This window comes from Urocampus carinirostris, chromosome 7, assembly GCF_059441175.1.
Source record: "Urocampus carinirostris isolate Australia breed hairy pipefish chromosome 7, RoL_Ucar_1.0, whole genome shotgun sequence".
In the NCBI taxonomy this organism is placed as follows: domain Eukaryota; kingdom Metazoa; phylum Chordata; class Actinopteri; order Syngnathiformes; family Syngnathidae; genus Urocampus; species Urocampus carinirostris.
The window spans coordinates 11564150-11576545 of NC_142355.1; the positions used below are offsets into that span (position 1 = coordinate 11564150).

Genomic DNA, 12396 nt, shown 5'->3' on the forward strand with positions numbered 1-12396 from the left:
AAATTAGAATTCGAATTGCCTCTATTGTCATTGATTTTAACGTGGTGAAACATTGTATGCAACGAGATTAGACACGGCACTCTAGGGTAAAACCTGTAATATTGAGACTTTGAAGCAACAAATATAAAAGACTATCAGGATGAATAGGCGATAATAATAATAATAGTAATGATAATAATAATAATTATTATAAAAACGTGTGCTTAGAAAAAAACTGACCTAAGTTATGAAATAATAATAATGGTATAAGAAATAGCAATTGTGTAATGACACTTTGCAGCAGCAATAAAGAAATAAAAAAATCAATATAATTCACAAAGTGTTTACAAATGACTTTTCAAATTGTTTTTGTTGCTTTATTCGATATACGAGCAATTTTTATGTAACATTATGCACAAATGGCTCAAAGGAGGGGTGCATGTAAAGCAAAAGAAGCAAATAATATAAAAATAAAGAAACAAAAGAAGTAAAAAATAAAAAAGGAGAAAAAAGAGAAACAAAGAGGGGGGAAATCAAGACAAAGGAAAAAAAGCTAGAAAAAAAGAAACAAAAGAAATGAAAAGAAGAAAAGGAAAGAAAAGCAAAGAGAAAATGAAAAAGCAATACAAAAGAAAAAAGGAGGATAAAAGAAACAAAAGACGGAAAAAATAAGAGAAAAAGAAAAAGGAGGATAAAAACGCAATAAAAAGGTGTACAAAAATGAAAACACACTAAGAATAAAGTAAAAAAGCGAAAAATAAAGAAATAAACAAGAAAGAAAGAAGTAAACATATAGGGAATAAAACAATAGAAAGACGAAAAAAAAAGAAAAAGAAAACGGAGGGCAAAAAAAACAATAAAGCAATAAAAAGAAGTACAAACCGTGGAAAAATGAAACACAAAGAATAAAGTAAAAAGGCGAAAAAAAAAAATATACAAGAAAAAAGAAGTAAACATATCGGAAAAAAGAAACAAAAGATGAAAAAAAGAAAAGAGAAAAAGAAAAAAGAGGGAAAAAAAAACAAAAAAAAAAGAAATAAAAAAAGAAGTACAAACCTGGGAAAAATGAAACACGCGAAGAATAAAGTAAAAAGGTGAAAAATAAAGAAAAAAACAAGAAAAGGGAAAAAGCAATAAAAAAGAAGTACAAACCTAGGAAAAATTAAACGCAGGAAGAATAAAATAAAAAAAGGGAAAAAAAATAAACAAGTAATAAAAGTAAACATCGGAAAAAAAGAAACAGAAGACAAAAAAAACAGAAGAAAAAAACAAAAATTCAAGAAAAAAGAATAAGAAAAACAAGAAAAAACTGAGGGAAAAGTCAGAAAAGAAAATAAACTGTTTATACTGTATAATACCAATAATAACATAACATTATGCACAATATGAATTCATCATGAATTTTTCTGGAATTAATTGTTCTGCTAATTTATAATAACTTTTTTTTTCACTTTAAAGTTAATTATTAACTCATTTCTTATACAACACAAATTCAATGTTGAGAATCTCTGAAAAACAACCCAATATAAACTAAAAGTATTGACTTCTTATTGCAACAAGAAATAAACCATGACAAATACAAGAACAACCTTTACATTTTCTACGTAAAACACATTCTTATTGAAAAACATCAATTTACATATTTACAGATCGACAAAATAAAAACAATAAAAATAAAACAATTCATGGTTGGCAACCAGTTCAAGGTGTCCCCTGCCCACTGCCCGAAGATGACTGGGATGGGCTCCAGCCCCCCGCGACCCTAATGAGGATAAGCGGTACGGCTGATGAGATGAGATGAGAACCTTATTAACGCCTCCAACGGAACTGGCTCTTGATCGGTGAGGAGCCGGCTCCCTTTGATCACTACCAAGAGCCAGCTCATAAAGCCTATTCGTTCGCTAATAACACATCACTAGTTGCCATAAGCATTGTAAACCCTTGAAAAGTTATCCCGACATTTCGTCTTTACTTTGTATAAAGAACTATATATATTTTATAAGCGTCAATAGTATTGTTTGCCACTCCTTAATTTATTTAGTAGAAGAGTCTACAATGGTTCAAATAGTCATAAGGTAAGAATGAATTTACTTGTAACCAGGGTTGGGTAGGGTGACTTTAACTTGATTACTTTCAATTACTTTTGGATTACTTCAACACCAAGTATGCTAATAAAAGACAAAAGAAACTAAATATGAATAAAATTACTAAATTTTGTGCAGGCTCGGGGAGTAACGGAATACAAGGAACGGCAAAAATGATGTTGGCAAGCTGTTTGGATTTATTTTCATTTTGTTTCTGTCGCATATTATGTTAGTTTTGCCGGAGATCAAAGAGATCAAAGCCAGGAGAGGAAGCTTACCACGTGTTGTGAGTCATCATTTTATTCATATTTAGTTTCTTTTGTCTTTTATTAGCAAATTTGGTATTGGAGTAATCTAAAAGTAATTGAAAGTAATCCAGTTAAAGTAACCCTACCCAACCCTGCTTGTAACACGGATCCAATGTCTGAATATTTACTCACGGTGTCCATTTTGTAGAGGGAGTGTTGATGGAAGCGGTCCTCCAGAGTGGCTGCTCATCGAGTTGCAGGGAGAAATCGTATCCAGACACAACTCTGGACTTGCGGGGAACGCGATGGGGGACTTGCTTTACACCAAAGAGGTGATTATAAACACTGGAAAGATGAATCTATGGATGGACTATTCATTCATTCATTCATTCATTCTGCACCGCCTTTCCTCAGTAGGGTCGCGGGGGTGCTGGAGCCTATCCCAGCTATCTTCGGGCAGTGGGCAGGGGACACTGAACTGGTTGCCAGCCAATCGCAGACCTAAAAGACTATTAATGTTGATATTGCTCTCACTGGGTCTCAGTGCATTGGTCGGGAACCTATGGCTCTTTTTATGAGTACATATGGTTTGGAGATAAAATGCTAATTGAATATTTTTTTCTCACTTGCAATCCAATATGATAAGGTTAACAAAGTGTTAGGTTTGGACATAACCGGAGCAAAGTAGTGATGATGCTCAGTCCACTATATAAAGGACACAGTTTTACCTGCGTTTACAGTCAAGGTGACTCTGTTTTGTCTGTACATTGCTAAAGAATCCTTTATATGGAAGCTCATTTATGCTAATTGTTGGGACACTTTATGTTAAAAACCCACAGGACAAAGCGGAATTACCCATTCACACTGGGCATGCACACAGAACAATTGATGGGGTGGGCAGAGCTATGCACACACAGAACATTCTCCTCTCTCACACGCACCCACTACGCTGGAGGGAAATAGATCCATAAACTTTTGGTTTGCAGTTTTTTGTGACATTTTTACTAAATAACTCTACTTGCACCTTCTTTTGAAACCACTATTTATGAAATGAATAAAGGTCAAAATGAGCCTCAATGATCTTAAGTAACTGAGAGGGAGACCAGTTTAAAGTGGTATATTAAATGCGCTGGAAAAATTTGCTTTTGTCTGGAGAGAGGGTTTCGTGATTTTGCTGAGTTCTGCCTTAAAATATATGGTATGGTTTGGACACATGGAGAGGATGGATGAGGAGTGTATGTTGAAGAGGATCTACAGAGCAGAAGTAAACGGAAGGAGACCAAGAGGAAGGCCGCGATTCACATGGATGGATGGTGTTATGAGTACACTCCATGAAAGAAGTCTAAATGTAGTGGAAGCTCAAACTCTTGTTGGTGATAGGAATGAGTGGAAAAGTGCTGTGAAAGGATAGTGGGATGTTTGGACGTCTTCTAAGGGATGGGCAGGGCACCTGTATGATGCGGCAGGGGTAAACCAGGGAAAACTGTCGGGCCCTGCTGTTGAACGGAAGTATGTGTTGTGTCCATTTTGGCAGCAAAGTCGTTTTCTTGCTAGGAGTATTCTTGTATATTTTCTTTCGTCGAATCGTTCGCTTCAACACACGTGTTTTCTTTGCCTCCGCGAATTTTTCCTGCTGTTTTTTCGTGCCGGAATTATTGCCGTTGTTATCACTTTCTGCATTATGTTTCGACTTATTACTGACACTGAAGAAATTACCAATTTTGTGTTGATTTTCACCTTAACTCGACGACAAGCACCACAACAATGACGTAATCTCGAAGTAACGAGATCTCGTTGGCAGAGATCGGCGTGCAGACGAAAACTCGAACCGCGAGACCAAAACAACAATGGCGGATCTGCCTGACGAAAAGTTTGGAGTGCGGTAAATCTTTGTTTAAAAAAAAAAAAAGTAATTGGTTAATACAGTAATGACAATTTTGTGTCAAAAAAGTGCGATTTGACACTATGCGTCCCCAGCAAAAATGATGCGTCTAGGACGCAGGGACGCAGGCAAACGAGAACACTGGGTATGCCATCATTCCTTTTTTCTTTTTGGGTGAATAGTTAATATTGTTTTGTGGTGTTTGTTGCAACGTGCCCGAAAAGAAAAACAAATGTGAAAAAAAATCCAATTTAACAACTGTTATAAAAGCTTACTATCTCGCACAAGAGGGCAATTTTAACCAGAGGTGTTGTTTCCTGCATTCTAAACTACCGTATTTTCCGCACTATAAGGCGCACCTAAAAGCCTTAATTTTTTTCAAAAGCTGACCATGCGCCTTATAATATAGTGCGCCTTATTTATGGATGAATATTAAGTCGCAAAGTCTTGCAACTAATGCAACAGCCACCGACTAGATTTTCCCCCGAACGCCAAGTAGTCCGCGGTGTATGCTGGGATTTATTTACCGGCGTTTCATTGGCTAACCAATGTGTCAATCATCATTTGAATCGATTACTATTGGCTAAAGTTATTCAGAGGTAAAGGGGGCGGATCCTTTTTATCATTTACAGGCTGGCATAGGCTAAAGCGGCAAAACAAAGCCTGCAATTGGCCGAAAAAGATGAATGTGAATCCCACGTTGGGTTGACTGCATAGAGAAAGCATTTTCACTATTTTGTATTTGTAAATATTTTATTCTCCTGGATTTACTACACTCAGGGATATAAGAGGACCATGGTTGCACATTATTATTGAACACAACGACTTGGGTGAGCTACTCCGGCTATATATTTTCCCTGTATCTTGTTTCAGACTGAACTCGATGTTTCTGTGATAAGCGGTGTAGATAATGGATGGAATGGAGTGTCTATTTTTAAATTAAACTCAATTGTTTAATTTAATTGTGTTTATTGTCATATGCACTGTAAAGTTGTGAGCGAAAAAGAAAATAGAAACTAAGGAATGGTTGGCATTTCTTGAATCCCAAGACTTTAACCTTCCGAATGATATTTGGAACGATGCATTTGAGTGACATCGTACGGACACCGCATCCGCACGTGTCTACGACACGTATTTGCTTCTTTGCAAGCTTTGGGAATGTTAAGGGGGTAATAAGTTGGACTGAACTATCTGACTGTTTTGTCGACGTTCCCATTGTAGCGCCTTATAATCCGGTGCGTCTTATGTATGTCAAATATAGGACCAAAAACTATTTTTTCGGGGTGCGCCCTATAACCCGGTGCGCCTTATAGTGCGGAAAATACGGTACTTCTTTTCTACCTCTGTCTACCTTCTTACTGAGAATGTTCTTTGATGTCTTTCCAACAGGGAGTGCCCGTGTTAATTGTTGGACATCACATATTGTACGGGAAGCAGGTCAAACTTGAGAAACCTTTTGCGGTCCTCACCAAGCATCCTTCCCAGGCACAGGACATTATCACCGCTTCCCAGGTTGCCATGGAAAAACAGCCGCAAGGATCCACCTCCTACTCCGTGTCGGCCCTCATCAAGAGGAAACTTATCTTCAAGACACGGCCCAAACCCATCATCACTAATGTACCCAAGAAAGTTTAATGGACTCCATAATATGATGTAATATTGATACTTTATTTGTGATATGATTAGAAAAAAACATAATGTTTGTGGGACAATTTGTCCTCAGCCCTGTTTAATGATCATATACGTATTTTATTGTTTTTGGTGCAGACTAATTTTCCAGGGCAGCACGGCGGCGCAGTGGTTAGGGGCATGTGCGGCACAGTTCATGTCATGGGAACCTCCTGCATGGGTTTAAATCCAGCTCCAGACTTCCTGTGCAGAGTTTGTATGTTCTCCCCGTGCTTGCGTGGGTTTCCTCCGGGCACCCCGGTTTCCTCCCACATTCCAAAAAACATGCATTTCAGGTGAATTGGCCGGTCCAAATTGTCCCTAGGTGTGAATGAGCGAGCGAGTTGTCTGTCCCTGTGTGCGCTGCGATTGGCTGGCAACCAGTTCAGGGTGTCCCCTGCCCACTGCCCGATGATTGCTGAGATGGGCTCCAGCACCCCCGCGACCCTACTTGAGGATAAGCGGTGCAGCTAATGAGATGAGATGAGACAAATTTTCCATGACATATGTTGGTCTGGAGAGGAATGGGTGCCACTAGGCTGTACTTGCCTAAGACACACTATAGGAAATGGTGCCCCTCTGCCTCTATTGGTTAAGTGAACCAACCAACCGACATATGATAGTAGAAGCAGCCTGTTGTACCAAAAATAGAATAGTTTTTCACAATTAAAAAGTTTTTTTTTATTTTCAAATGCTTTTGCAAAATGTTGAGTTGCAAGTAATCGCATTGTCATGTAGCATTCCAGTTTTGATAAACTTGTTTCCTTATTAAACCAAGTCGGACTGTCTCCCTTTTTCTTATGGAACCTTGCCCATTGAAAATATTATGTTATGTTGTATCAGTACAGGTCACTTGTAAACAAACAATAGCTAGGTACCTAATGGTGAGCCATAGTAGTTTTCAACAAGTTTAAAGAACTCCACAAATGTCATTTGATAAAGCTAAAGCGCCTAAAGACATAAGGTGTAAGAACTGCAAAGATGTGTGTTCTGAATAGGTAAGAGCTTAAATCTGAATCTGAGCTTGACCCCAGACGAATTTTGGCCAGGTCGGCCCTAAAATGTCAATCATTACGTTCGGGCAGGGCTTCTCTCGGGCTGATTTTTTTTTTTACTATCCATTATTATTTGTTTTTTCGACCTCATTCTCTTTGTGCTGTGCTTGATTCTCAAGGATGTACTACAACCAGGGTTGGGTAGGGTTACTTTAACTGGATCACTTTCTATTACTTTTGGATTACTCCAATACCAAATATGCTAATAAAAGACAAAAGAAACTAAACATGAATACAATGACTAAATTTTGTGCAGGCTTGGGGAGTAACGGAATACATGGAACGGCAAAAATTATGTTGGCAAGCTGTTTGGATTTATTTTCATTTTGTTTCTGTCGCATTTTATGTTCGTTTTGCCGGAGATCAAAGCCAGGAGAGAAAGCTTACCACGTGTTGTGAGTCATCATTTTATTCATATTTAGTTTCTTTTGTCTTTTATTAGCATATTTGGTATTCGAGTAATTCAAAAGTAATTGAAAGTAATCCAGTTAAAGTAACCCTACCCAACCCTGACTACAACTGTAATTTATGGCCCTATTTTCCATCCATCCATTATCTGCGCCACATATCCTCGGTAGGGTCACGGGGGTGGAGGAGCCCATCCCTGCCTACCTCGGGCAGTGGGCAGGGGACACCCTAAACTGATTGCCAGACAGTCGCAGGGCACACAGAGACAGACAACTCACTCGCTCATTCCCACCTAGGGACAATTTGAACCGTTCAATTAACCTGACATGCATGCTTTTGAAATGTGGGAGGAAACCCACGCAGGCACGGGGAAAACATGCAAACTCTGCACAAGAAGGCTGGTAGCTGGATTTGAACCCATCACCTCAGAACTGCCGCAAACGCGCTAACCACTCAACTGCCGTGTTGCCCGGCCCAATTTTCAACCTGTCAAAATAACAAATGGCCTTAAAATGTTCCCGCCAATGATGGAAAATTGTTGGTTAACGTAACCACTGCCAACCACAAGACTACAAGCCCTGGTTTCTAGAAGACAATAAATGAGACCAGACAATAATTCAGATTTGAAAGGTGGGGTGCATTGTTTGAGGTGCAGTTAAAAATGTTGAAAGTTAAATATTTTCTCCCCACGAAGCGCAACTGAGTTTAAAGAGCCCTTTGTTTTCCATTGCACCTATCTGCATTTTCTTTTACCAAAGCTGTTTGGGACAGAAAACCTTAGGTAGTAGATTTTGAGGGTCGAGGGTGTGTGCTGGAAATGCTCGTCTCTGCTGTTTTTGTTATTGTAGGATGAAAATATTGAAAGTAACGAGGTTTTCTTCAAGTACAGTCCACAAGCCAACCCAATCCCCTAAAAAGATCCAAAAAGAATAGGTTATTTGAGTGCGCACTGAAGGATTTTATACATTTGACTATAAAGGATTTTATATGATTGAATACAAGTTACATTTGTTGAGTTTAATGCTGTAGTTATTTACTGACTGTGCCTTTATTCAATGAGCAGTGAAAGTTCAGGGCAGGCATGAGTGGTGGAAGATGTTGTTTACAGGACGGGACGTACTGCTGATAAGATAATCAGCACATCCAGACGCAGAGGGGCCCTGATGACGTAGAAACGCTCACTGTTGTTTTGAGTTTTCCAGACATCGCGACACCCAGGGGGTCTTCATTGGCGCGCCCATGGGAGGAGCCGAGACGCCATTTTGCAGGGAGACGTGGGCCGAGAGGAGAAGGCTGGAGGACTTGAGAGAAGGCTCCTCAGAGACTCCAACGACACTAATTCGGCCATTTCCGATGGAGTACACTTAGTTAAATTGTTAATGAATTAAATCTGCCCCCGTGTGGAAATGTCGGCTCTCTTGTTCATCCTTTCCATCAAGAAACGAGCGCGCATACATTTTTGGGTGAATGTAGGTGGTGTTTGGTTAAGGGAGTCAGATAACTAATTCAAACAATTTGGTAAACGGTACATTTTGATATTTAATTCCCAACAGTACTCATCGGCACATTATAGGGGGGATGACAGAGACTGCAATGATGAGACAAGCCACAAGATGGCCTCAGCGAGTAAAAAAAGTTCTAAATTCTGTACAGCTCCTTTAAATTCAATTATTTAGCATAGAATGCTGTGGGTAGCGCGTGTGCGGCACAGTTCTAAGGTCTTGGGAACCTCCTGTGTGGGTTCAAATCCAGCTACGGGACTTACTGTGCGGAGTTTGTATGTTCTCCCCGTGCTTGCGTGGGTTTCCTCCCACATTCCAAAGACATGCATTTCAGGTGGATTGGCCGGTCCAAATTGTCCCTAGGTGTGAATGAGCGAGCGAGTTGTCTGTCCCTGTGTGCCCTGCGATTGGATGGCAACCAGTTCAGGGTGTCCCCTGCCCACTGCCCGATGATTGCTGGGATGGGCTCCAGCACCCCCGCGACCCTACTGAGGATAAGCGGTGCAGCTAATGAGATGAGATGCAAAAGACTACAATTTAAAAACTCTAAGTGACCCTTTTACATCTTGATATTTTTCAGTAGGTGGCCCACGTAGCAAAAAGCTTGGACACTTCTGGCAATGACTTGACTGTGTTTCTTTGATTCCCGTGTTGGCTTCCCCAGAAGGGAAAATAACATTTCTGTTAGTCCCAAAAGAATGAATGGAGCTATTCATTTAGCCACAGTGGCACTCAGGTCCACCTTTTCTCACGTTTCTTGTGCACGTCATTCCTTCACACACGCTGGAAATATACTCATTGCTACGTTGTGTGTATGGAGTGATGCCGTTAGGAATATAGAAGTGTGTAAAGCAGTGATGTCATGCCATTTCCAAGAGGCCCCAGAACTGCTCGCATGAAATATTTATTTCAAACATTGAAAAAAGGTAACAAAAAACCCCAATCCTTTTTTTTGAATTGCAGAGTCAAGAAAGGGACAAATTCATTTGGCACTACAGTGGAACCTCGGTTCTCGACCATAATCCGTTGCAGAACCCTGGTGGAAAACCGATTTGTTCGATCACCAAAATCATTTTTGCCATTCAAAATAATGTAAATCGTTTTAATCCGTTCCAACACCCTCAATGTTTACCTTGAATGTTTAACGTAAAGATAAGGCTAACCCAGGCTAATCGTACGTTTGCGTTATCGTAATCTTCCGTACGAAAAATTACGCTTATATGAACGTGTAAAAATAAATAAATCAGGTCGTTTACAACTCATTTAGCACCCGGGTCTCCACAAGTGATGAGCAGTTCATTGGAGAGGGGGCTCCGTTCCAACACCCTGAATGTTTACCTTGAATGTTTAACGTAAACATCAAGCTAACCCAGGCTAAATGTACGTTCGTGTTATCGTAATCTTCCGTACGAAAGATTACGCTAACATGAACCTGTAAAAATTTAAAAAAAGATAAAGAAAAGAATTATGAATAGGATTTCTTACCTTTGTGGTGGTCAGCAGAAGGTGCAGGCAAGATCAGCAATAGTTGTACGCACTACTTTTCTTTTTTCACCTGTAGCAACTTTGCTGCTTGCACTGACCTTCTTCGGAGGCATAACTAGGGGCTAAAACACTTGGTACACCTATATTAAAAGCGAAAGCAAAACGAAGCACGTCCGCACGCGATAACAGTTGGTCACGAAAAGAGCGATCTACACCCGTACGCCGCTCAGCATCGCACCCTAGCGTACGCACTCACGCATTACCGGCATTCGAACTCCGATTTTTTGACCGAACAGCGAAGCAAGAATTTCTCGAAATTTTTGGTCGGACTCCGATTTGTTCGAACTGAGAAGCGTTCGAAAACCGAGGTTCCACTGTATTATGTTTACATACAACATAAGAGTAGACTATCCAAAACAGATGCACTTTGGGTGTAGGGCATTCTTCTTATCTACCTTGGCTTCATCTTATGGTCAAAAAATCACACCCTATCCTTATCAGGTTTGCGAGCGGACCCAAATGCGATAGAGCTGAAACAAAGGCAGGTGTGCTCAAAATAGGATGGTAAAAGAGGGGAACAATGAACTAATAACAAACCAGGTCTTAAAACAACTAAAGTGTCCAAAAGATAATCAAAAGCCAAAACTGACATTGCTGAATGTGGCATGGAAATGACGAAATGACACGACCACCAAAAGACCCAACAAGAAGCGTTTATTGTCTTTGTTTTTGGCATCAAAGGACTGTCCCAGCGGTAAGGAGAAGGTCCCTCAGATTTTCTGTTCCCTGTCCCGGCAGTGAGGAAGTTCTTCGGCCGCTTCTGTTTCCTGTCCTGGCGACGGGGAGAAGGTCCCTTGGCTGATTCAGTTTGCTGCCCCAACAGCGGGGAGAAGGTCCATCGACTGCTTCTGGTCCTTGTCCTGGTGGTGAAACGTTCTGGTGGCGATGTGGAGGTCACCCGGCCGCTTCTGGTCCCTGCCTCAGCAGGCCAGGAAAAGGACCCTCGACCTCTCAAGTCCTGGTGGTGAGAAGTTTCCGTTTCTGGCAGCGGGGTGAAGATCACCGGCCACTTCGGATACCTGCTTTAGTGGGCAAGGACAAGAACTCTCAACTTCCCAAGTTCCAGTGGCAAGAAAGTCCCTGTCTTTGTGGTGAGGAGTCCTCGGCTGCTTCTGGCCCTGGACATAGACCTTCTGCGGCCTCCTGTTCTGGTGAGTGTTTGTTTGATGCAGCCTCTGTCATTATTGTTATTTTTTTGTGTTGTCTGGAATACGGCCCTTGAGAGGGAGCTAATGTCAGGAAGTGGCACGCCACCTTCCCCCAGAGTTCGCCAACTGGTGTGAAACCATACATACATGTGCCCAATCTTTCTACACCTGTGACTTTAGATTAACTGCTTGAACAGCACACTGCGTCGGGTCATTGCCATTGTCATCCTGGTTGCCATTTCAATGCCACTTCCATCCTTTCAACTGTTCATGTCAGGTTTGGTTTTTGTTTCTGGTTTGGACTCTTTGGTAGTTGTTTTGAGATCTGGTTTTATGTTGTTTGCTGTTCCTGACTCTGTTCTGACTTCCCTTCATAGGTCCACTTTCACAAACGTGACATTCCCAGTCATAGATATTAGTATATAAATAGCAATCTGAATGTAATCCTATCATTGAAACATGCGAGTGTGAAAGGCAAAACACATTTTATTTACTGAGAAACATTCCAGTGATTTCCTGAGCTCACCATCTTCCAACTGGACAGATTTGACATCCAGACACTGAATGGTCACAGCTGTTTTGCAGACTCGTGGTTAGCAAGTCCCACCACTTGGAAACATCTTTGGTCCTCAGTTGCATTTAAAGATGTAGATATTTGACGGAAAACGTCAACAGAACTTTTGGTAAAACATTACTTGCTAACCAGATAATGTCTTGGCAAGACTGGATACAAATATCCCTTTAGTTCATAACACTTTCAAGACCATGATATAGATATTGATTTAATTCAGCAGCATCACCTTCATTACACATTCCAATTATGGCCACTGTATCTCACAAGTTGCAGGGGCGTTGGATATTACCTTTAGTAAAGTGA

At 40.6% G+C, this 12396-nt stretch overlaps 1 protein-coding gene across 1 annotated transcript; it reads left to right on the forward strand.

The window, feature by feature from the left end:
* The first annotated feature begins 1899 nt into the window (after positions 1 to 1899).
* Positions 1900 to 6649, forward strand: chtf8 (CTF8, chromosome transmission fidelity factor 8 homolog (S. cerevisiae)). Its single transcript, XM_088339229.1, has 3 exons — positions 1900 to 2054; positions 2520 to 2643; positions 5583 to 6649. Exons 1-3 carry the CDS (start codon positions 2035 to 2037, stop codon positions 5826 to 5828), a joined length of 390 nt encoding a protein of 129 aa, XP_088195355.1. The 5' UTR covers positions 1900 to 2034; the 3' UTR covers positions 5829 to 6649.
* Positions 6650 to 12396: the final 5747 nt, after the last annotated feature.

What these genes read in the sequence shown, in the direction of transcription:
- chtf8 (XM_088339229.1), top strand. Translation starts at nt 2,035, where the DNA reads ATGGTTCAAATAGTCATAAG. An exon ending in ATGGTTCAAATAGTCATAAG is followed by an intron (nt 2,055 to 2,519) that starts GTAAGAATGAAT and finishes TCCATTTTGTAG; the next exon opens with AGGGAGTGTTGATGGAAGCG. An exon ending in ACTTGCTTTACACCAAAGAG is followed by an intron (nt 2,644 to 5,582) that starts GTGATTATAAAC and finishes TCTTTCCAACAG; the next exon opens with GGAGTGCCCGTGTTAATTGT.